A 27031-nucleotide genomic window follows, 5' to 3' on the forward strand; every position below is an offset into this window, starting at 1 on the left:
TAATAAATACCTACTCTTCAAGTATAACAAAAAGGATAGCAATTATTATTATTTGTGTATTATCGACAAATATCGACGTTTTTCTTTATGGACATGCGTACTAAATTAGAAACATTTTATAACATCAATATGATAATCAAGGGCGGTGAATATTTCTAGTTGATATAGAGTGCTTCTCTAAAATTTAGTAGTTTCTCGAAATAGATTATTTGCTGTCGCCAGTTAAGTAAACGTACAATATTTGAAATTCGACAAGTCAACTAGGCAATTTGTATGACGCAAATGTAATAAAAATATCGTAAACTAGGCAATTTGTATAACGTTAATATAAAAAAATGCTCTTTTGTATGACATTTAGGCAATTTGTATGACGCAAATGTAATAAAAATATCGTAAACTAGGCAATTTGTATAACGTTAATATAAAAAAATGCTCTTTTGTATGACAATTTGTATGACAATTAGGCAATTTGTATGACGCAAATGTAATAAAAATATCGAAAACTAGGCAATTTGTATAACGTTAAGATAAAAAATGCTCTAAAAATATCGAAAAAGCGTTAAAAATCAAATTTTTGTTATGTTTTCGTTTTGGAAAGCGTCGTAAGGTAATGTTTTTTATGCATAAACAGAATCTATGATAAATTTTCTTCATAATGAAAACTTTTTTGAAGCCCATTCACCGATTAATATTTGTACAATTAACATTATTGAGAGTTCTTCCATAAAATACTGTGTTAAAAATCACAATTTTAGAATGAAATAATTCAAAATTTTTCTCTACAAGAGGTCCAGAAACTGTGTTTATTAATTTTTAATAAACATTCACCGTACTTGCTGAAACAGCCTGACTACCTTAACCGCTCTATTATATCTTATATGTTAGTACTGTAACATTTATGTATTACAACTTGCCTATATAAATAATAGTTTCTAAAAAAGTAAATTAGAAGTATTGATTTTTAGCAAAAACTTTTGCGATTATTTAGTCGAATATAAAGAGTTGTATGAGTACAACCTGTATAAAATACAGCTGATCGATTCCTCACTGGGACAACCGACATCAGTGTATATTGAAAACGTTTTCATTGTGGGGGTTGAAGCACTGAAATCATTATTCTCCTCCATAGCTTGAAAATTCTCTATATACAACGTTTATATATATACAATTATATTATACATACATTTTCACACATATAAGGTTTTCTTTTTCTCATGATTGTTACAAATTGTTAAAATTTTGCTTTAAAAAAAATAATTCTCGTAGAGAAAATTAGTAAAAAATAAAATAATTTTGTTAGTTAATTAAATTAAAAAAATTCATAAATTATAAAAATTGTGCGTTTGTGCTAAATTTGAGTGGATTTTTCGTGCATTTTTTTTTTTTTTTACATATTTGAAGTGTGAATTGATTTTTTTTTTTGTACTTTTGAGGAGAGAAATACATTTTTTCAGGTAAATAATTAATGAATTACGAGATATATTTTCTTATTTTGTATTAAAATTTCATTGTTTTTAGATGTTTAGATATCAATATTGATTATTTTGAAAATTAATTAATTTTTTTAAAATATCTCAAAAATAATTTTGAAATTGAAATTTTGCAATTTTTTTTTAAATACACGCTATTTTTTGGTCAATTTGGGGAATATGGGATCAAATTTAATATAATTTAAATATATTTCTATGGATACGTGTAAAAAAACGATACATTATTTTTTTTTAAATTGATTTTAGTGATTTTAAAATTAACGAAAATTAGAAAAAAAAAAAATTCTAGGAGAGAAAAAGGCTCTAGAAAGCTAAGATTTAAAAAATAGGTTATCACAGCCGAGATTTATAGATTTCTTTGCAACTATGTATATTTTTTAGTAATATTAGGATGCTGTATTTCGAAGATATAGAATAACGAAGATGTTATAGTGGACAATGGCAATCTTCTGAAAGGGTTAGAGAAACATTAGGTATTGTATGGAGCCAAAGTGTCTATAACTGTTCTTTGAGGGAGATGTTTATGGGTATTTCCTGTACAGTTAAAACCAATCAAAATTCTTCGATATTTGCTGTGATATTTTTAATTTTCTGTGTCGCATCTTTTATTTTTATTTTATTTTTTTGGAGGAGCCAAAAAAAATTATTTTAATAAACTATTTTCACAAAAAGTTTCAAAAAAATTCGTAATTTGTTTTTAATTTTTCAAAAAACACTGAAAATATGATTTTGTTGGTTTATTGAGCGTTTTTCTTATCGTGTTAGATAAAATATTTCGTGAAAATATTCGCACATATGAAAATCTACATAATTAGGTCATTTTATGAATGTCTATAGTTTTGATATCATCAATTTCTATTTCTAACAAACAAAATTTCTATTTTTTTTTTTTCAAGAATATTTTTGGAGTAAGAAAATTTTCTTGGTTGCCTCAAGAAAATTGTTGGCTTTCTTTTAACGTAGTTCCTCAAAAAAGGGAATGTAATGATCATACTTGAGACATCTGTTTCGGATTTTATTTATAAAATCTGTTAGCAATTCCGAAAATTATGCGAAAATTGAGAGTAAAATTTTTTGATACACACCATAGTTTTTGAAATATAGATGTCCTTATACATTACATTGTCCTAATGTTCGGTGTACCTCCAATTTTATTAGGTACCTACACAAGTATACACAGGGTATATATTTTTTAAACAATGGGATTAAAGGCCACCCACAACATTATTTTTAATCTTTACACAGGGTATATAAAGAAGTGTTTTTCGACATTAAATTCGAACAATGGTTTTAAAATATTATTCAGAGATATATTTTTCTTTATGTTATTATTGGCAACTTTCCAATATTGATTTTGCGGCTTTTAGCAAAAAAGATATTTTACTAGTTCAAACAAATGAAAAGCGAAATTTTCTTTTAACTTTTATAATTCGATTTAAGTCACACCAATGAGCTATTAGCGGGAACCTAATTTGTCTGGAGTATTATAAGTGTTAGGAAAAAAGGTTGAATATGGTTGAATATCTTGAAATAATAGGTGATAATCTTTTAACGACCTTTAGGCTCGAAGTTGGAAAAAAATTTGTTTCAAATTTTGTATATAGACTCTAAATTTCACGAAATTTTCACCGAATTGTGAAATAAATTGTAATTCCTGGACTCTATCGGCCTAAAGGTTGTTAAAAATCATTAAAAACTAAAAATTGAATAATTTCCTAAATTTTTGAGAAATTTTTCTTTAACATGTTAGGTTAGAGTGGCTGTCCTGGGATGGGACACACTTAGACCATAGAGTCCGTTGTGATACCGAAAAAAGGGTTATTCCATCCCCGACCACTAATCTATGAATAATTTGAAGCTATTTAAGAACAGCAGTAGTGTTTTGACGTCATGGGACTTCAGGTCGTAGAGTTCATCAAAGAATGACTGAATGATAAGTCCATCTCCTCAATCCAAGAGCTGGACAGTGGCAGAGAAGATGAAACATAGTTTCTCCTGCAATAGTCTTGATACCTACACTATCAGGCCCGCAGGCGTTCAGCCAAAAAGTTCGTCTGAAAATTATGGAAGTATTTCAGAAAATAAGTAACCGTAAATTAACTTTAAAACTATTTTTTGCCATGTTTTGTCAAGTTTGTTGACTTTCTCAGGGCGTTCAGGGCAAAAGCTATGGTTTTCCCATAAGAATTGTACCAGTTTACGGTAACTTATTTTCTGAAAAACTTGCATAATTTTCTAACAACCTTTTAATAAATTTAATTCTAACTTCTCAGCTAGTGAGAAAAAACAAATTTCTCAAAATTTTAAGTAAATTGGGATTTTTTTTCTGTATCGGCTCAACAACCATAATAGTTTGTGCAACCTTAATTATTTTTAGGTACCTTGATTTCAAATATGAAAACCAGATCTAAAAAGTAAACATGCATTTTAGTTTTTAATATTCTTATCACATATTGTGTGTGAATTTTTTTTTGCTTATCAATTTAGTTTAGGGTTAAACTAAACGGAAATGATAAACAGTGTTTTAATTAATTACTTCATGTGTTCAAACTAAACTTGATAACACATAAAAACCATTTTAGAATTAATTTTATAAATGGTCAAATGAAGGGTAAAGTGTTGTATGCAGTTTCTAAACCCATCATCACTCGCGTTGTGATCATTTTACACACAAAATAGGGATCATTTAAACCAATATAAAGGGGATCATTGTACCCTTAACGATATATTTGAATATCGTCATAAATATTATCAAAATGTGTTGTAATATTATTTAAAAGCCAACAGAAACTAAAAGTAAAAAGACCAACCGGCAAAAACTAACACAAAAAAATCAATTTTACGTTGGGACTTGTCTTATCATCGATCAAAGGCAGTCATAATTCGATCGCCATAATTCTTTGATCACGTGGAAGCCATCTATTGATAAATAGAGTAGAAGGTTCAAAATATTTTTTTTTTAATCTTTAAAATCTGAAAATACACTTTGCGAATTTATGCCCTTATTCCATTATGTCCTCAATTTTGACCCAAGGTACAGAATTCTCCCATATTTGATGTTAAATCACACCAGTAATGTGCAAAAGGTTACAAAGCATCCTCTTTTGTGTAGTTAACAGCGTTCAGATATATTATTACGTGAGTGGATAGTCTTTAATGATAAAAACGTTATTTTCGTAAAATCATTTTATCTATTCGTAGGCACTTCTTACGCCATGGTTTAGGGTACCACAAAATTTATAAATGAGATAAATTTATTTGTGACAAAAATATTTTACCTTCTTCTTAAAGTCGTACAAAGTTAATTATAGGTTAAGATTTGCAAAGTATAAGAATATTTAACGCCCGAAATATTTGAGGCATGTGAGATTCCCAAACGGTTGACGCGAGTGCTGACGAGTTAAGGAGAATTGTGCAATTTTTCAAATTGATCGATTTCTTATTTTTGTTTACTAGTCGTCAACATTAAAGTAGTCCTGCTGTTGTGTAGTCAACTAGGCAATTTGTATGACATAAATGTAATAGAATGATCTAAAAATATCGTAAAAGCGTCAAAAACCAAAGTGTTTGTGTGATTATGATTAATGTTTATGATACAATGGCGCAAAATAATAAAAAGGCAAATAACTTGTCGCATTAATCTTAAATAAATAGAATTGAAAAATAATAATAAAATATAAATATTAGAAATTAAATTATAATTTTATCATAACATTATAATTAAGTATTTTTCATTCATGGTTATAATTAAAACACCTGTCCTAACAAAATATGAACCCGTATATTTTTCGTTATCTATTTACAAAAATCAAACCTGTGGTAATTGAATCAGATTTGTATTTCTTAAATTATAATAAATTATGTAAACAGTGCAGTTGTGGGACTCCCGTAAGGAAGGAATTTCATTACGAATAAGTAATTTTGTTAACTTAATTTTCTAAATCTGTATTATACATATACTCTGTTTTTGATTGCCTATACCTAAATAAAAGATATAAACTAATTAGTTATAATTATTTATTAAATAATTAACGTTTATAAATTGTTGTTCGTTTGACAGCTAACAGAATAGTAAAGAATTTGGTTAGTGTCAAGTAGATTAACACACACAGCAAATCTGACATGCTTACGGGACGATTTCTACCAGTTTCAAAAACCACGCATTGAAATTATTAAAAACGAATCAATGAGACTTTAAAGAATATAATCAGAGCGAACCTCAAAAAAGGCTTGAATGTACAGACTGATTCAGTTGAAGATTATTTCAGGATAAAAATCCACATATCGTACATCGATTTGCAATGAATATGCGTTTCCAAATATCTACCCAATGCTTCACGTTCTGGTAGTTTTGCCTAAGACAACAGCGACGGATGAACCCCCTTTTTCAACTTTGCGATATCTAAAAATATCCCTTAGATCGAAAATGTCTGGGGATTGGCTATACGGTTTAGCTTCCCTCAACATGCATCATGGCGTAGAGGTCCATGCGAACAGAGTTGGAAAAGTTTTTTTCTGTGCCTCGCCGAAAAACTGAATAACACATTATGACATCGTAAAATGTTATTTTATTCGAAAAAAGAGTTTATTCTCCTCCCCTTTCCCTTGGATGATTCCTGAGCACGGACCTGGTTTTATTTTAATCAAATTTTTTGCCAGGTAAATAACACGGGAAAAATAAGTGGAAAAAACCGAGTGTAAGCACACTTACGTCCTTATTCCCTCCGACTCCTCAATGTAACCATGATACCTACAGGGTAAATAAAGTTATCATTTAAGATGAATCACTCTGTAATAGTGTATACCCACACACAAAACGTATATATAAAAATAATATTATCTTTTCATCTTTATATGGTAATCGTTATTATTCGAGATTGTATGTTATTCGATGTTTCGGATGTACTCGTTTCTATTTAAAAAATAAAAAATAAAATGTGATTTCTTGTTCACAATATTTAGAAAACTTCAACGTACAAGTTTCAACCATAGGTAGTAAACATAATATAGTGTATCCAAAAAGAATTTTTGTATTTATATGTAAAGGGTTTTCCATTGCCCATGATAGAACTTTAATCTTGATATTTTAAATATAATCATAATATAAGTAGTACAACTAATAAGCCGGGATGCATAGAAAAAGTTGGGAACAGCACCAGGAACTTTTTGTGCAGCGCCAGAAATGTGTTTATAGAACCCCAAGAAATATTTAGCCAACTTAACCTAGTCGTAAGGGGGCACAGGAGGGAATATGTATCCCAAATTTTTTCGAAATGCGTATTTTGGCTTCAAATTGTCATCTCAAGTATTTTATGGTCACTGAATACAAATCCGATGTCAGATTACACGAATTATGTCACATATTCCAAAAATTGTACCATTTTTGACCCGAAATTATACTTTTGGGCATAAAAACGGAAAACTAAGTATTTTTCATCTAAAGTGTGCTCTAAGGTGTATTTTAATTCGCTGATTACGAATCCAACGTCAGATTACGGGGATTTAGCCACGTATTCCGAAAATCGCGTCAATTTTTGCCTAATTTATCGTGCCATTTATCGTCCAAACTGTGCTCCAAGGGCTATTTTTGTTCGCTGATTATGCAATATAGAATCCGTGTAATCCGACATCGAATTCGTAATCAGCGGCCAAGAATACTTCCTAGAGAATTCGTGGCAGAATTCGTATAATCTGGTATTTCAAGGAAAATGATATAAAAAATTTGAAATTTTATTTATCAATTAATCATCAAATTGACTATCAAAGTCAGTGTTTTTACCAAAAAAATTTTCATTTTTTTGCACAGTTTTTAATTTTGTATGATATTTTAAAGCTTAAAACTTGAGAAATATTGATAAAAGTATTTTATGTAAATGGTAACGCACTTATTGACCCAAAGAGCAACATATATTACGACTTCTTCCATCATGTAAAAGGGATGTTTTTAATAATTAATTTCTCGTAAACCGTACAGAGAATCGATTTGGAATTTATACAGAAGGCGTATTAAATATTTATTCATTGATTCACAAAATTTCAGTCCAACACTCCTTTTTTGCTTCTATGATGAGAGAGAAATACCTGCGTAATCTTTAGTAATTTCATTTTGTCAAAATTCTATGGTTTTAAATGAAAAACCTTTTCTAAAAAGAAGAGACAAATTTCTGTCGTTTAATTTAATTTAAAATTATCGTAAATTTTATCTTTTTTTAAAGTTTTATATTTTGGTAAAATAACTTTTTCGTAAATAACCTTTTTTTTTCCTTATTGTATGGGTTTTTCGTGTGTCACGTCTATATAATATGTCTTACAATTATACCACAAGATTTGATAAAATAAGGAAACTATTGATTTGGAAATAAAAATAAATATCACAAAACTCTCTTGTAAGGTCATAAACTGGTCAAAATTTGCTCAAGAACAAGTCGGACTCGCACATGAAGAGTTCGATACCATCGTACAAGATACTAAGTACTTTTTATTATTTCGACTTTTAATACTTTTGTACTCATCATTTAAGGAATTTAAGAAATTATTTTCTAATTAACAAATTATGATAAAAATGACACATTCTATTGGGAAACTTCCTTCCTTCCGGGCAATAGGTATATGAGAAAATTAATTAGATAGGAAAAAATTAATTAGATAGGAAAAATTAAATTTTAATCCATAAAGTATGATAAAAAATTACGCATCCTGCCAAAAATTAGACCACAAGATGTCGACAGAACTATCAATATTAATTAAACTGTATTTTTTATAAACTTAAATGTGTCAACAAAAAATCCCAATTATTCATGTATAATGATAATAAGTTCCTTGCGCAAGAGCTGCGTTAGCTAAACGAATTTCTTCAGAGATTCAAATCAAGAACAAATTATTCTTAAAATCAAATATTGTAATTTTAATTTTTCATGAATTTTTATTTCGAAAACTAAACGTCTAGATAAAACCATATTTTTACCACAAGTTTTTTTTAATTTACTGAGTACGACTTACATGAAATTAACGGAAGTACACGAATAGGCCCGAAAATTTCCGAAGTTAACATTTTTTGCTTACACCTTTACTCTCGTGATAAGAGACATTTTCACAATTTCTGAAAGACTTGAGATAAGTCTGAAAAATTCAAAATTCGAAAATAGATACAATTATATCAAGAAAAAAAAGAGAAAAATAAGTTATTTATTCTTCAAATCTAGCGTGAGTAAAAATCTCATAATGCGAGTACTGACAGATTATGTATTAAAGAAAAGGGCTTAATTATAATCACAAAATATTTTAGATAAAACTAAAGTTCTGAATCTTAAACCCGTTTACTGAAAAATTTCGTTCGAAGAAGTATGAAACAAGAAATAAAAATGTCGTTGGAATGTGTTCCACAGTACGGTCCTTCGGCTGCTGTGATAATATTCATTCTTGTTTCATACTTTTTAGATCGTGATTTTTTTGATAGTGGGGTTTGAACTTTATTTTTATACTTTATGTGGAATTTGAACGCGTGCCCGGTACAGCTAGTATTTAATAATATGCGGTGTTGATTAATAGCTTGTAAACATAATGATACCGTCCTATAATTTTTTAAAAGCTTTTTATTAAAATAATACAAGCTTGATATCTAATCATGCAATTTTATTTTGAGTATGTGTTAGGTATTATTAGATTTTAGATACCAGTATTTGTTTACGAAGAGCAGGGGATAGGATTTACCTTTCAAATTTTAGTGTTTAAAGCTTAGCTATTTAGCTTTAGTTATCGACATATCTCTAATAAAAATGAAAAAAAAAACCATTCAGAATCTAATATACTGATAGATTGGCATCTCATTTTTTTTAATTTTTCCTTGGGGTGGACACAAAAACGAAATGACTAAAATGAATGAAAAATTGTATATTTCCCTTTTCGGGACATTAAAATTCACTTCATTCGCATTTGATTGGCGAATTAGGTCTCAAATTGAAAACTTGTTAGACCAGATATTTAAGGTAATACGAGCGGCAACGCAAGTTTGGACTTAAGGTTGAAATTATTTGTTTCTTTCAACTTTGATCAATATTTTTAAGCGTTACAAACTTGGGGCTAAACTTAGTATACCATGCATATTATACATATATGCATGGTATAATAAATTAATTATTCATTACATTTCTCTATCTATTTATAAATGTAGTCAATTTTTAAGCAACCTACGTACGAGATAATTCCGATTTGGCGCTACTTGTAATCGTACACGGTAAGATATGTATGGCGTTTATTACAATACTAGTATGGGTATGGGTAGGGTATGGAGGTTAGCGGGCCATGCTCGAGCATCGTCCCTCGAAGCAATGGTTCAGAGCACCTAGCCAAATAGACCCTTATACTCTATCCCCGCTACGCTTTTCAGTGGCTATTATAATCAACTGATGTACTGAAACCCAGGATCAGTCTAGCGCTGAGTTTCCTAATTTCTTCTGGTTCGACTATGGCCGGATCAAACCATTTTCTTCACTGCTGTATGAGCGCCGAACAGAGAAAGTGGATTGATATTTCTTCTGAATTTTCTCCGCATCAGTCACACGCGGGAGATTGTCTTTTTCCAATCTGATGTTGGAACTTGTTCAGGTTATCATGCCCTGTGAGTAACTCTACGAGGACTCTAATATCAGCTCTGTTTAGTTTCAAGATCTCCTCGGCTCTGTTACCGAGCGAGTTTCCTTCACCCAACAGGCTTTTGGCGATTCGCCCTCCCTCGTAGCTTACAATACTAGTATGATATAGAGACAGATACATAACGTCCTAACGTCCATACTGCATTGACCCATTCGCCATAACTATTTCCAATGTTTCTAATCCCTCAATGGTGTTAAATCGGTATGGTGTTCATTTCGATACTGACATAGTGATATCTACAAAAAAAATTTCTTACCGTAAAGTCAGTCTATGCCAATAGAGTTAAAAGTGATGAATATTGAAGTAAATAATAACATTACAATTATTATTGTTATTCTTGTTTTATTGATTTTATAAATTATTGATGATATTTTAATGGATTTGCCAATGAAAACTATTCTATTTACAAGGATAATAGATATTGAACATTTAGTACAGTCAAATAGAGCCGATATGAATAATTAATGTTGTTTAAGGAGATATGCAAGGATTGAATAATACTAGGGATTGCAATAAAATTTTATAAATACATTTTCTGAGTAGCAAAGTTTCTAAAAATCACAAAAATTTACTAGGTCATCGGGCTTTTTATTATTATTTTATCGTTGAAATTTGACTGAAAAAATGATGAATCAGATAGGTTATCCTTTTTCAATTGGATATTTCTATATCAAAAAAATCTAGAGAGTGTGATAAAAAACTTTCTAAAATATTTAGACAATCTTGTAGTTTATAATAATACCATAAAAATATAAGGTTGTCGATGATATAACAACAAAAATTTAATTTAATTATGAGTTCATCGAAGATTCATCATTTGATGAACAGAGACGACTATAGCTAAAATATTAATGATTGAAGAGAAATATTTATATTATCAAATTTATAAGCAGCACTTGCACACAATATAGTAGATATTTTTGTAGTTGCGTGGTATTGTAAAGCTAAATAAAGCTAAAAATAACTTATTACTTGACAACAAAGCATGTATTTGATTTATATGTATGTATTTACCGTGCATATAAAACAAAACTTTTTTTAAATATTGTAGGAAAGCAAACACCTTAAGTCTTATTTTTATCTAAACAAGTGACCCGCGTAAATTCTTCTCGTGTGTACGAGCCTGGTGAAATATGAAACATTACTTGTTATATTTTTCTATATTGATTAATCTGTATTTTCAACATCAAAACGAAGATTATTTGTATAAAATTTCACTTGAGAACGAATCCATTTTCGATTTTCAAAGATATCCACGTACGCCGAATAACCACCAAGACATTTATAATGTATGGCATCATGTTTACACCAACTACAGTTAGGATTACTTGTCAATTTAACGCTTGAAAGTCCAATACCATATACAATATTATTTTTATATAAGACAGCACCATCATCGCCATAGCATAAACCTGCCTCGCCAACATTGGTTATCGAACAAAGTACCCCTTTTTCTCGAATAGCTTGATCAATACCAAATGGTTTTTTGCAATTTTCCCATTTTTCAAGTGTTACAGTTCCGATATATAAACGATCGTTTGTTACCAAATCAATTGGCTATAACCAAAGAGCATTAATTAAATTGAGAAAATTCACCGCCGTATACTTGACAGATCCATTGGCCAAAATATTGATGATAAGAACAAAGTTTTGGTGTGGGTGTTGATAAAATATCTTAATTGGTCCATTTCGGTTCGCCCGTCCGTCATCACGATAACTCAAAAACGAAAAGAGATATTCTCAGGACGTAAAAAGTGAGGTTAAGTTCGTAAATGAACAACACAGGTCAACATAGGACCCATCTTGTAAATCGTTAGAGATAGAACAAAAGTTGAATGTAAAAAAAGGTCCTTATATAAAAAAATTAACAACTTTTGTATGAAACATTTTTTCGTAAACATCACTATTGAGGGCGGAAATTAGGTGTAAATTAAATAGTATGTATTATATGAGAATATCAGTTATGTGTCTATGTGACATATATGTATGTGTGGCTATCTAAGAGTGGCTAATGCGTAATCAACACTGTCTATACATGGTATTTCAACAATTAACTCAGTCAATTGTTTGTTTTCCCTTGTTTTTAATTGATGCTCAACTTCTAACAAATGTTTCAGCCAAATATACGGGGGGGGGGTAGAAATGCATCTCTACAGTGAATTGAAACAATTTTAATTCTTACCGTTTCGCCCCATCCAGCAATGTAATAAAAGGCATCCAAATCGTCTAAAGGGGCCATATAAGGTAATCGAAAAAGTTGTATGTGAGATCCAGGGTCTATTGGTCTTTCAAGTGCTAACAATGCTAAATCCACAAATACATAGTTTGTTGTGTACTTGTATTTTTGGTAGCCATTTTTTTGAACTGAATCAGAAACGGATACAGGTATTCCAAGATCCCTATAAGATGCATATTTATTAGTTTTTATATATCTATATATACAGGGTGTCCCGTGACTCGACGGTCATAGCTTAAGAGTGTATTCTCTGAACAATTTTAAGTCGAAAGTGTCTTTTGGATTTTTGCCCAAAACTTAATAGTTAACGAGTTATGGGCACTATTGAATTTCTGTGTAATTCTGCACATTTTAGTTTTTTATTTAACTTTCTAGCATCAAAATTGGCTGAAATATTTTTAGCCTTGGCCAAGGCTTGGGGCTTAGCATACCAATGGTATCCCAATATGATTACTCATTTTCTAGACATCTAGATATTTGGTTTTTATTTCTCACCTGTATTTGCTCCCTGCCCAAACTTTCAGTTGACTAAGATTTATCCCATCTTCCAAGCAATGGGCTGCGGTTAAAACAAACAATGGATGAAATAGTGCCCCAGCACAGTAAAGTTTATCCTCTAAATTGTAGTCGTCAATATATACCACACCGAAATTGTACCCTGGTTTCGGAGTATGTCCATTAAAAATACGTTCCTCCACTGAGTCATTATAACAGTTCGATTTTTTGATACCTTCAATTTTAACAAAAATCATTGTACATATCGTCTTTTTTACAATAAAGGAAAATGAAAGATATGACCTCCCATTTTTGGTTAAAACCTGGTAGAATGTGTTTTTTAAGGGTCAAATACCATTTGCAAAGAATGAGTTTGGTTCGAAAATGTTTCTATTTGATAATAAATAATAAATTGTTAACTAAATAAAACAGTTCATATAAAAGTTAATTTATTTATAAAATTAATAAATAGGCAACTTGTATTACGTATGTGACTATGAAAAACACTAAACTTATACATGTATAACATATATGTAATGCAAGTTGTCTAACTTCTTGAATATAGTTAAATATTTAAATTTTATAAAAAATAAATAAATAATTTTAAGAAACCCCCGGCACAATATCAGGTCTGACCGATTCGTTTGTGGTATCATAGCTTCTAACCGAATTAACTGAAATCATTGTTTTTTCGTCTGTTTGAAAGGTAATTTGATCGAGAAAGTTTTTAGTATATCTCAAGAAAATTTGCTCTGCCGATTGAAGATTATTACCTCTTTCATTCGTTTAGATATATAGGCACACAGATTCGTTAATCTTATATAACACCCGCCTTTTTTAGTTGGGGGATTAAAAACAAAATAACACGTAAGTTTTAAATGAATTGTGATTGGTCCAAAATCGAAAAAAATTTGAAATTAGTTAGTAAAATTTAAGTATATCCAGTTAAACTTACCGCTAGCCAAGAGCACACCTATACTATAGGTAACTGTTAACAACAATGAATTCATTGTTGAATGAATTCAATTGTTGTAATCCAGTCAACTCAATTAAATAATTCAAAAAAATTTATTTGTTTCTACCTATATTTAAATAAAAATAATGCTTTATTTAAAAATGTATAATCTTTTAATAAATAAATCATTTTTTAATTAATTTGTTTAATTATTTATAAAATCTCATCTGTCTGATAGAAAGTTGATGTTTGCATTCTAGAAATTATCGAAATATTTTATACAGTGTGTACAATTCAAGTCAGCACTATTTGACAAATATGTTCAGTAGTTTTTTACATAAAAAAAAAGTTATTCTAGATAAAAAGTTTTGCATGGGCTAGAACACAATATGAAGTAATCAATTTCTTGCATTCGTATACGAGGTTTGTCGAAAAATGTAAATTTTGCCGAAAAGTAAAGTACCTTTATTATTTACAATATCGACAATTTTATTAACCTGTCAGTACTCGCGTTATGATTATCTGTGATTGTAACTTTTTCTATCTGTGTACAGTTTTTAAAAATATATTTTTTTCAAGTTCTTCAGAAATTGTGAGAATTTTTCTCATCACGAGAGTAAAAGTGTAAGGAAAAATATTAACTTCGGAAATTTTCGGACTTATTCGTGTGCTTTCGTTAGTTTAATATAAGTCATACTCAGTAAACTAAAAAAGTTGTGACGGAAATATGGTGAAATTAGTAAAAATGAAATTAATTTTTTCTTTCACTAGGTAATTAAAAATAGTTTGATTACTTGATTATTGAATGATGTTCGAGAGAGAAAATATTAAAGCAGAGAAATAATCTAAATATTTAAATTCATTTTAACTAATTTCACCATTTTTCAATCACAAATTTTTTTAATTTACTGAGTATGACTTATATTAAACTAACAAGAAGTAAATGGATAGGTTCGAAAATTTCCGAAAAGTTACTATTTTTTTGCTTACACTTTTACTCTAGTAATGAGAGAAATTCTCTCAAAATTTTGGAAGAAAAAAATAAAAATGATAAAATAGATAAAATAAACATGATAAAATTATATAAAGATAGAAAATGTTTCAACCACATAAAATAAAGGTGATAACGCGAGTGTTGATGGGTGTAAGGTAGCAAGGGACAAACTCGTCAGACGTCAATTACCCAAAATAATCCGGGTTTACTTCGCGCTAATAGATTTTGTTTTAATTATATTGATTTAAATATGATTGATTTGAAGGTTAAAGTTTCATAAAAAAATGTATTGTGTAATAGTATAAAAATACGTACGTGTTGCATAAATGTCAATTTAGAAACACACGACACTATTTAAAATTTAATTAATTAATAATCGAAAGACTTTGATGTTGATTTTATATAAAATACACAAACAAAAAATAATAAATAAATAAATGTAATAAGTTTTGAAATTTAATTATTAAATTTAAATATGACATAATTATCAAAGTGAATTGTTTCAACATACCCAAAATAAATCATAAAAAATACCTGCCGATTGCCCAGAATGCTGAGAAGTCATAACTTATAACGAGAAATTTAAAAATATAGATATTTTTTTATGTTTACCTACACCTTAAAGTGATTCGGCTGTTTTGCAAAAAAAAAAACATTACCTTGAGGCGTTTTAAAAAAAAAAAAACTTAAAAAACTTTGGCTTTGAACGCTTTTTCGATATTTTTAGGGCATTTTTTTACATTTACGTCATACAAATTGCCTAATTTACGATATTTTTAGAGCATGTTCTTAACAATTACGTCATACAAATTGCCTAGTTTACTAGTTGAATAGAACCACTTTAAATATCGAATATAAAAATAAAATTATAAGAAAATGATACAAATATGTAGTTCATGAATTATTTTAGCCATAAAATGCCTGTAAAAAACTCAAAATGGGTTTTAAATCCCTTGTTACCGCTAATATAATTTTATATTCTCATATTGTTTTTCTTCCTACAGAAATCTCCCCGCGTGACGGCCCTATTTTAATCCTTTTTTTAAAATTATTTTTGGTGAACAATGAAAAAAATAGAACTTTAATGTTTTTATCATTTGATTATGATTATTTCAAGATTATGTAAAACAAATTTCAAATAAAAATCTTCATTAGAACGAAAGTTTTACCACTTTAAAGACACCCATCTCGAAAACCTTTTGTTAAGAAAAAAATAGAAATACTCGGAACTTTTCGATGGTTCTAAATAATTCCCAATTGGTTGAAAATTTAAAAAAAAAACCCAGTTTTGAGAAAAATATGTTTAATGCTTCAAGTATTTGAACTTGCCAATATCTGATTCTTCAAACAGCTGTATCACACGGGGGAAGGGGGTTTAAAGATATTTGTCACCATTAGCGGAGAAAAACAATATAAATGTCGAAAATTATGGTTTTCGAGTCGAAAAAACAATATGTAAATACTAAATAGTTTTTATGTATAAACTTTATACTGTCTACTTGTAATACATTTGTGTTAAAAAAGTTGCCTATGTAAAAAAAATGTAAAAAAAAATATTTTTATCATTTTATTTCCCATTTTTTATTTGTGTTCGATATTTAAAATAGTAGCAAAAAAGTTTTTGGACATTAAAAGGTACACTTTACAGAAAAAGCTTGGGAATGTATTTCTACCAAAAAAATCGTTATATATATGCTTGAACTATACATAGCTGGTGTTAAATTGGGCTTTAGTTTGGATATATAGATATTCTAAGTATAATAGCACATATTTTCCACAAAGATATCCTTACTATTATTATAACAAACATAACCTAGTATTGTGTGAAAGATTAAAGAGATTAAACTGTTTTATTATTCATTTTATTATCTTACTATCGTACTAAAATAGTAAAAACTGGCTGCCATGTTTTCTATCCAATATAGAAACGTGAGCGTCAGACAGTTTATCATGTTATATAATTATAAAATCCATCTAAAGTGTTACAAACGAATAAATTCTAATAAAATATTCAAATATTTTATCCATAAAGTCCTTCAGAAATTGTGAGAATTTTTCTAATCAAGAGAGCAAAGGTGTAAGTAAATAAATATTAACATCAAGAATTTTCGAGCCTGTTCGTGTACTTTTGTTAGTTTAAGTCGTACTCAGTAAATTAAAAAAATCTTGTGGTAGAAATATAATGAAATTAGTTAAAATGAACTTAATTACATCTCTGCTCTAATATTTTTTTAAAAATTAGCTTGTAGAATTAGAGCCTAAATGGCCGAGCGGTCTAAGGCGTTTGTCTTCGAGTGTTTGTCCATTTAGATTTAGGTTGCGGGTTCGAATCCAGGCAGCGGCAGTGTGAAAAATTTATAATTAATGGGAGTGCAGAATTGATCACATTGTCGTCGCTTGGATAAGAACGAAGTAACCGACTCCACCCACATCAAAATGTAATTGTAAATATGTTTGCAATTAAATAAATAAAGATAAACAAATAATGATGTGGGTGGCCTCTGTTATAGGAATATATGTCAGAGAAACGGAGGTTAAAACCCCATTATTATTATATTAAATTAGCTTGTACCTTAAAAATTAAATTAATATAAAAGTATGTAGAGGTTATGATTTACAAAGCATATTTGACACGCGAAATACTTTATGCATGTGCAGTACTCGTGAGTAATTCTCTCATCATGTGACTAAAGATTACCTAACGATACGAGTACTTTCTCGTTAAGCATTGGAGCGAATTTGTAATTTTGTTTCAAATACGTTGAATTCGCAAATTATCTTTGATAAGTTTACATTGAAATATATACCTACTATTGTTACCGAGTACCGAACACCGTTCCTCCCGACCGTCGGCTTACATACTTCGATAGAATAATATAGAATGAATATAGAAATAATATAAATGAAACCATTTATAAAATGAAATAATAATAAATAATAAGGCTTTCATCAAGTATTGTGTATGGTTCAAAGAATTTATTAAAACTATGTGCGGTAAGACGTGGTACCTTGAATCATTTCGTAATTTTTAACATACATATATTGTTATTTACTGGACAGAATTGGTACGTAATGCAGGTAGGCTGAAAAATGGTTATCAATTTGGTTTTGTTTTGAATGAGCTAAATATTTTTTTGCTAAATCTCATTAACCCCGGATCATTGAAAATACCAGTGTAATGTAAATTTTGATTCTAAAGAGGTACTACACGTTCCCCTATGTTCGGCGGGTACTGAGCACTCGCTGTCATAAACAATATTTTATTAAATATTGTTTATTGATTGGCATTGTTAAAGCAAACAATAATAAAATGAAAAGAAAAAAAGTACATATTATAGTCCAGTTTCACTGTGAGAGTGCAGTCTATATTTCATTTTTCCACATTCTAGTACAAAAGGATAATGAATTGATAAATAATATTTAAAATTTGTTGGAAAATTTTCATTTTTTCAGTCTCGAAATATCTTAAAACATTTTTAAAACTATACAATCAACTTTCACAATATACGTTTGCTGTAAGTTGAAGTGTTATGTGCTATGACAGAACATTTTGACATATTGTTCCAACAGTTTTGTCAGCTTGTTATACAAGATACAATATTTTGAAATTATTATCAGAACAAGACAGACAATTAGTTGTCAGACATTTAAAAAAGAATATCATATATAAAAATTCACTACATGTGAAAACTTTGTTTGTCTACATACTTTTTAGACATTTTTTTCTCCGAAAATAAAGACGTATGCGCTCTATCGATCATCAAAGACGAGAGGTGAGGGTATATTATAAATATATACAGCGAGATTACCTTTTATCAAGACGAATGAAAAAGCTCTTTAACAAATTTAGTTCTAATGCAAAATTTTCGAAATATTCTTAATGGAAAAATCAATAAATGCATTAAATATTAGCACTTAGTACTTCAAGAGATGTTCTTGGACAGGTAAGTAAACGCCTCCCTGCACTACCAAGTACCGACCTGCCTCCTATCTCTAAGTGCTCTATGATTAAAGGAATTCATTGATTTTTTTAATTAACAATATCTCGGAAAGTACACATCACATCTAAATTTTGTATAGAGCTTTTTTGTCCGCCTTGACGAGCTTAATCTCGAAGTATAGTTTTCCAAGATCAATAAACGAACATCTTGTATATAATATTCATGCGTTTTTTTTTTGACACAGAGTATACTTGCAACATCCATTAATTTAATGTAAGGTTTTTTACTGCACACATGTTTAAAATTGATTTTAACAATGCCGGAGGTTGATTTCAGGAATTTACCTGGGGAGATTTCTAGTTGGACGTTTTTAAAACTTTGCTCATATCTACAGGTCCTTCAAATTCAGTAACAGAGTTGAAAATTCGTTTGTAAATAAAATTCGTTTGTAAAATTCTTTTGGTGTCAAAAATTGGTGAAGAAATTTATATGAAGGTTGATTTAGTTCCAAAAAAGTGCTTACCTCTTACAGTTCCACAAAAAAGAAAAACCCACAACCAAAAGCACCTTATAAGTACCTATTGAGGGGAAAATATGACGTTAGTGATAGAGCTATGGTACACACGAGTTTTTTTTCTACGTAAATACGCGTGGGAGTACTTAAACAGAATGTAACTAGAGTTTTTACAGCAAAAATTTTTTTTATAGGCAATATGATGACACAAAGTGTTCAATATGGATGATAATCATCTCGTGTACTCTTACATTTTATAAAAAAAGTTGTTGAAGTTTATGGTATTGAATGATTTATTATTAGGGCTTTTATGTTATCCAATAAAAATTAGATGTGTACAAAAAAGTTTTTTTGCCTTGCCAATGTCAATCGAAAAATATGCTTTTACTAACTCCTGGTTTGTTTACATGCTAGCGTTATTCATAAAATTTATATTTTAATGCATTCTTATCGTTTAAAAATATCAAGCTCAATTTCGAAATTGGGAGAAATATGATTGAAGCAAATTAAAAAAAGTGAAAACAAACAATTGAGTGAGTTAATTGTTGAAATACCATGCATAGATAGTGTTGATTACTCTATCACATTACACATACATACATGTCACATTGATATAACTGATATTCCCATATAATGCATACTATACAATTTGCGCTCTCACGGATAAACAGTAATGTTAACGAAAAAATGTTTCAAACAAAAGTTGTTTATTTTTTGCATAAGGAACATTTTTTACATTTAAACTTTTGTTCTATCTCTAACGGTTTACAAGATGTGTCCTACCGACTCAAGACCCAAATGACCTATGTTGCTCATATACAAACTCGATCTCACTTTTTACGTCCTAAGCACGCTTTAAAAATTTCAGCTTGATTTCTCTTTTCGTTCTTGAGAAATCGTGATGACAGACGGACAGACAGACGACAGACAGACAGACAACCGGAAATGGACTAATAAGGTGATTTTATGAAAACCTGTACCAAAATTTTGTTCGTAGTATATTTTTAAGCGTTAAAAACTTGGGACTAACCTTGATATATTTCATATACATGGTATAAAAAGTTATCATATATTTTTATATATTTATGTCCTATGATCCCGAGGGGGGCGTAGGGCCTCAACAAATGCTCGCCAACGAACTCGATTCTGTGCCATGGACTTGACTTCTCCCCAGGATTTGCCTTCTTCAGTAATTTCTTGCTCCAGGGTTCTTCGCCAGGTATGATGAGGTCGGTCCACCCTTCTTTTACCTTGGGGGTTCCACTCAAGTGCTTCTTTAGCAATGCTGTTGTTTCGCCTGAGTGTGTGACCAATCCAACTATATTTGCGTTGCTTGATGGTGTGTGATACTGGAGTTTTTTGACACGTGTCCAGCAGGTTTTCATTGGAAATCGTGTTGGGCCAATAAATGTTTACTGTAACGTTTTACCTCCTGTAGGTTACATACAATAAAACAAGGATAAATTTTAACAATAAAATTATTTTTTACTTTATTTTTATTTAAATTTTTTGTTGATTCTACTTTTTAGTGAGTTTTAGAAGTTAGAAGCAATGTTTTTTCATACTAGCGTGAACAAATAATTTACTATCGTGTGAATAAACATAGTCGAGTTTTACTTTCAATAATGCATTGGTTTGTACACACATGAACAACTATTAGAAATTTGATGCATTAACTTCGAAGAAGTAAACAATGCTAACTACAATTGTTTTGTCTCATTTAATTTATAAATAATTAACTTATTGTTGGTATTGAATTACAACAATTTTCACTTTCAAATTTATCACTTTTACTTTAATTGGTTTTCTAACAAACTATTTGTTATTTCTCTATATTTCCCAGAATTCAATTACACAACATAAGAAGGTAGAACAGACGGAACAGAACATAAGAAGGTAGAATAGAAAAAAAAACGGTTTTAAATAATGAGGTTTACTTAGTTTGTTAAATATAAAACAAAATGGTAGCACGTGCAAACTTTCACGTTGTTTGACATGTTTCAATAATTGCTTTAACTTTAATTTTCCGAGTTTCCTTCTTATGTGGCATTCGAAATAGAAAAAAACTTGTGAGCCGTAGAGTTCCATCAATTAGGTTAAATTTTCCGATTCTTAGATGTTTTTTATTGCTCTGAAATTTTCGGTTTTTCATGTTTTTTTTTACTGATAAATTTTGCAAATCTTTAAAAATCACGACAAACCGTCATATTTTGGCAATAAAGTAGAAGTCGGTTGGGAAGTTGGTGCCCTAAAAAGACACTAACCCCACTTACATATAGATTTTTAATTCTCTCTAGCTAAGTTTGTCGAGGTTGTGGAAGGGTTTAACACAAATTAAAAACTGCGAAAGTTTCTGATATTTTGGAATCCAAAGAGGAAAATCTGTCTGGGAACTTGATACTCCAAAATAACATTCTTTTGACACTAATTCAGATGACATGTGACTAACTCAGATGAAAAACTTGCGAGGATGCCATACCAAGGCATGGACCAGCTACGAGGGAGGGCGAATCGCCAAAAGTCTGTTGGGTGAAGGAAACTCGCTCGGTAACAGAGCCGAGGAAATCTTGAAACTAAACAGAGCTGATATTAGAGTCATCGTAGAGTTGCTCACAAGGCATGATAACCCTGAACAAGTTCCAACATCAGATTGGAAAAAGACAATCTCCCGCGTGTGACAGACGCGGAGAAAATTCAGAAGAAACATCGATCCACTTTCTTTGCTACTGCCCGGCGCTCATACAGCAGCGAAGGAAATGGTTTGGTTCGACCATAGTCGAACCAGAAGAAATTAGGAAACTCAGCGCTAGTCAAATCCTGGGTTTCAGTACATCAGTTGGTTATAATAGCCACTGAAAAGCGTAGCGGGAATAGAGTACAAGGGTCTATTTGGCTAGGTGCTCTGAACCATTGCTTCGAGGCGCGATGCTCGAGCATGGCCGGCTAACCTCCATACCCATACCCATACCCAACTCGGATGACATGCAGATTTTCAACTCCCTACTTTAATTTCGAGGCGTGTGTTGGTGCACCTCGCTACAGTTTTAGAGAAAAATGAAACCTTAAGTTTTTCCCAAATTCTCTCCGCATGGGTCCGACGGATCTAAGACTTACTTATATTTCTAAGCGTTACAAACTTGGGACTAAACTGAATTTACTCTGATATACTTCATATACAGGATATAGAAGTAAAGCTGTTGAGTGAGACTTTGGAAAACTAATTATTATTCCGTTCTTTATCGAAATGCAATCATATAAGTAATAAGAGCTATTTTTGAGTGAAAGTTCGAGAAAATTATTTCGTTAATAATCGAAATGAATCATGTTAATTAAGGAACTAAAGCTCCAAAAACTTTCTACCAAGTAGTTTTCATAAATCATTCCACAATCAGTAAAAATTCCATTCCGTATTATAGTTTTTTTAATGGCTCTCGATTTTCATGCATTACTTCCTTTCTAAGTTTTAATCCACGTATGACGCAAAATTGTAATTTCTTTACACAATATATTATTTCTTGAACCAAGCATATCCCTATTTTCTACTGTATTATGATCTTTAAGACAACTGCAATATGAATTTGATAGCTTTATATAGAAAATTCGATATAAAGCTTATATATTAGAAATATTTAAAGTAAGTTAAAATCATAAATATAACTCGAATCATTAACCTTGCCCTTTTTTTACAAGAATAAAAAAACACATAATGTTGATATTAGAACCGCAATCCAGTAACCTCAAAGGAATTTATAAAATCTACCTTCTACCTACGTAGGTAGTTCACCTATATAAATGTATATATTTTGCTGAAGTTGCGTGTTTATTTATGTTATAATTAACAGATGATCATGAACTAATTTTAAAATAAATTTTTTTAAATAAAAAAAGATACTAATCTTAATTATAGATTAATGAAATGTACGATTTATTTATTATTTGATTGAGATAATTTATTTCGAAATGCCATGCTCGAGCATCGCGCCTCGAAGCAATGGTTCAGAGCACTTAGCCCAATAGACCCTTGTACTCAACTGATGTACTGAAACCCAGGATTTGCCTAGCGCTGAGTTTCCTAATTTCTTCTGGTTCGGCTATAGCCGGACCAAACCATTTCCTTCGCTGCTGTATGAGCGCCGGACAGTAACAGAGAAAGTGGATCGATGTTTCTTCTGATTTTTTCCGCATCTGTCACACGCGGGAGATTGTCTTTTTCCAATCTGATGTTGGAACTTGTTCAGGTTATCATGCCCTGTGAGTAACTCTACGATGACTCTAATATCAGCTCTGTTTAGTTTCAAGATCTCCTCGGCTCTGTTACCGAGCGAGTTTCCTTCACCCAACAGGCTTTTGGCGATTCCCCCTCCCTCGTAGCTGGTCCATGCCTTTAATTGTTGGTTTTTCAGATTATCTCCTAATCTGTTAAGATCTTCTTGGTATGATCATCCGTTTAGGCGCTACAAGGTCACAGACGGACATACACACAGAACGGTCAAACTTGTAAAACCTACCTTTGGTTCTGGGATTAAAAACTGGTTTTTGACAATAAATCGAATAAATTCGATAAAAATGATTAACAGATGCAAAAAATTTGTAAAAACAAAAAACGATTGTTTTTATCGAAACATTTATGGCGTTGAAATTTTAATTGAATAATCCAATAGATTAAAAATGATTAAAAATTGCGATAATTTTGCTGAATCATCCTTGATTTTGTAAACATTGACATAAAAATGCTGAAGTCACACAATTTAAAGTAAACAGTAGATAGATAGATATCTGGGTATAAAGTTAAAAATAGGTAAACATCGTAATTTATTGATAATTTCAAAATGGAATATAAACTTTAATAGAGTATAATTATATTTATGTTCTTCTATTTCAATGGTTTTTATTTAAAATAGTCACTTATATTATTATTATGCATTTATTTTATTAGTGGTCGTATATAAAAACCATTCCATTTGTTTTTTTCTACCATCCATAAAAAAAATCTATATTTAAAACAAGTGAAAACGAACAATTAACAGAGTTAATTGTTGAAACACCATGTATAGATAGTGTTGATTCCGCAATCGTTTGTTTTTTACGTCATGTAAATAAAGGCAGATAGCCACTCCTACACAAAAAGTAATAAGAGTAAGAAGAAGTCTTCCTTCTCACTTCCTCAGTCGATATAGTAATAAACAAACACGTAAATAATATAGGTAGCTTATAAAATTAAAATATATACAATACCTGTATAAATACTATATAATGTTTCTAAATTAATGTTTCAAACAAAAGTTGTGTGACCAAATGTTGCTCATTTACGAACTCGACTTCACTTTTTACGCCCTTAGCATGCTATAAAAATTTCAGCTTGATATCTCTTTTCATTTTTGAGTCATCGAGTTGACAGATAGACAGACAGACGGACGGACAACCAGAAATGTACTCTTTAGGTGCTTCTATGAACAGCTTTACCAAAATTTTGTTTATAGCATCAATATTTTCAAGCATTACAAACTTGGAACTGTTAACTAGTTAATATACTTTTGTTAACTAGTTGACTTAATTTCGTTAATAATTGTCGGGTTTAATTAATAAACGACCGCATGGATTAATTGACATTTTATTCCATACTCAAACACTTCTAACCTCATTCTCCATCCAATCACACTGCATAATATATATTATTATGCCTGACCTACACTTGTACATAAATCACATTTATGCCTGATATACACTCATGCCTGACATCCTCCTCTTTAACACAAATTAGTTTACAAAATTATAAAAACATAAAACATAATTCTTAGCACAAATTATTGTTAAAAAAAACATACACTTAAATTATCATGAATTTATGATTTTAAAATTCACAAATCTAACCTCCTAGGAGGTTTAATCAATCTTCCACTAGCCGTTCTATGGCTTGGTAACTTTGTTGGTAAGGTTTCTTCCGCACTTACTCTTTGTTGATCGCCTTGATTGTTAAGATCTTGCATATTTAATTCTTGACTACTTGCATTATCTGTAGCTGGTACATTTGGACTGGTATGATTTTGTCTAAGAAAGCCTTGATTGTTAAGATCTTGCGTATTTAATTCTTGACTACTTGCATTATCTGTAGCTGGTACATTTGAACTGGTGTGATTTTGTCTAAGAAACCACGAGTTTCTACGATATCTAATTCCTTCCGGGGTTTGGATAATGTAAGAATTCGATACAGGATGTTTGTCTATCACTTCGGCCGGAGTCCAATCCCGTGGAGCTCTTCTCCACAAAACTTTTTGCCCCACCTCGAATATTTGATTTGGTGTTTTACCTTTATCAGCCGTAGCTTTATGTTCAGTCTGCCATTTATTTAAAGCTTTTGAAACTTCAGCCGGATCTATTATTTTTGGCTGAAGACCGTGAGGTGGGCACGGTAACAGAGATTTAGTTTTTCTTCCCATTAATCTTTGAGCGGGAGAGCCGATGTTTCCTCTCGGTGTATTACGATTATTTAATAGAGCCAGATATATGTCAGAGTTTTCTTTTATACATTTTTTAAGTAAAATTTTTCCTTCTTGAACGTATCGTTCTGCGAGTCCATTGGATCTTGCAAAGTGAGGGCTAGATATTCTGTGCTTAATATTCCATTGATTCATGAATATCTGGAACTCTTGACTTGTAAACTGTGGACCTCCATCTGAGTTTAATTGATCTGGGATTCCAAACGTAGCAAACCATCTTTTTATAGCATTAATGGCCATCGACGTAGTTGTTGATTTTAGACAGACGAAGTCGAAAAATCCCGAATAGCTATCTGCTATTACAAGATAATCTTTTTGATTCAAAGAAAACAAATCGGTTGCCACAATTTGCCATGGTCTATTAGGAACTGGTTCTACTGTGAGGATTTCCATTGGTTTATCTTTTTGTATTGCTTGACAAATGGAACAAGCTTTTACATAATTACTGATATCTTGGCTAATCTTGGGCCAGAAGACATTTTCCCTAGCTATGCGGAGACAACTTTCCACTCCTTTGTGACTCCTATGTATTTCTCTGAGTATTATTGATTGGAAGCTCTTGGGAATGACTAGTTGTCCTCCTTTTACTACCAAACCTTCATAATAACCTAACTCTTCTTTAAAACTAAAATATGCTTGAACGTCTAAAGGAAGTTCTTCTTTGCTGTTGGGCCAACCTTCTTGAATAAGTTTTATAACCTTGGGCAACGTTGGATCTTCTTGAATTTCTTCTTTCAACTGCTCTAATCTGGATTTTGATAACGGCACATTTACATGGATTGTGATGTTTGATCCGTTTTCATTTTCTGTTTGATCTATTTCAGAATAAGCGTCACGGCTAAAAATATCAGCTAAAACCATATCTGTCCCTCTTTTATATTTAATTTTCGGACAATATGGCATTATTTCAAAAAGTATACGCTGAAGCCGAGCTGGGGCACAATGTAGCGGTTTCTTAGCGATTGCTTCTAGCGGTTTATGATCCGTCTCTATAGTCAAATTTGGGTTCCCCCAGATATATGAATGATATTTTTTACAGCCAACTAGAATGGCCGTAGCCTCTTTTTCAATTTGGCTATAATTCAGTTGACTTGTGGTCAACGCTTTGGAGCTAAAAGCAACTGGTCGATCTCCTTGCAACAAAACAGCTCCTACTGAATGTTTACTGGCATCAACAGACAGAGTAATACTTTCATTTGGATTATAATGTTTTAATATGGGGGCTGTTTTAATAGCATCTTTGATTTTATTAACAGC

At 30.6% G+C, this 27031-nt stretch overlaps 1 protein-coding gene across 1 annotated transcript; it reads right to left on the minus strand.

Annotated features, from left to right (window-relative positions):
• Positions 1 to 11309: 11309 nt before the first annotated feature.
• Positions 11310 to 13950, minus strand: LOC123290424 (thrombin-like enzyme halystase). The gene is made up of 4 exons (XM_044870598.1): positions 13829 to 13950; positions 12874 to 13108; positions 12325 to 12541; positions 11310 to 11699 (listed from the first exon to the last, which is right to left on the minus strand). The coding sequence occupies exons 1-4, from the start codon at positions 13881 to 13883 to the stop codon at positions 11310 to 11312; spliced, it is 897 nt and encodes a 298-aa protein (XP_044726533.1). The 5' UTR covers positions 13884 to 13950.
• Positions 13951 to 27031: the final 13081 nt, after the last annotated feature.

This window comes from Chrysoperla carnea, chromosome 1 (assembly GCF_905475395.1).
Source record: "Chrysoperla carnea chromosome 1, inChrCarn1.1, whole genome shotgun sequence".
NCBI lineage: Eukaryota > Metazoa > Arthropoda > Insecta > Neuroptera > Chrysopidae > Chrysoperla > Chrysoperla carnea.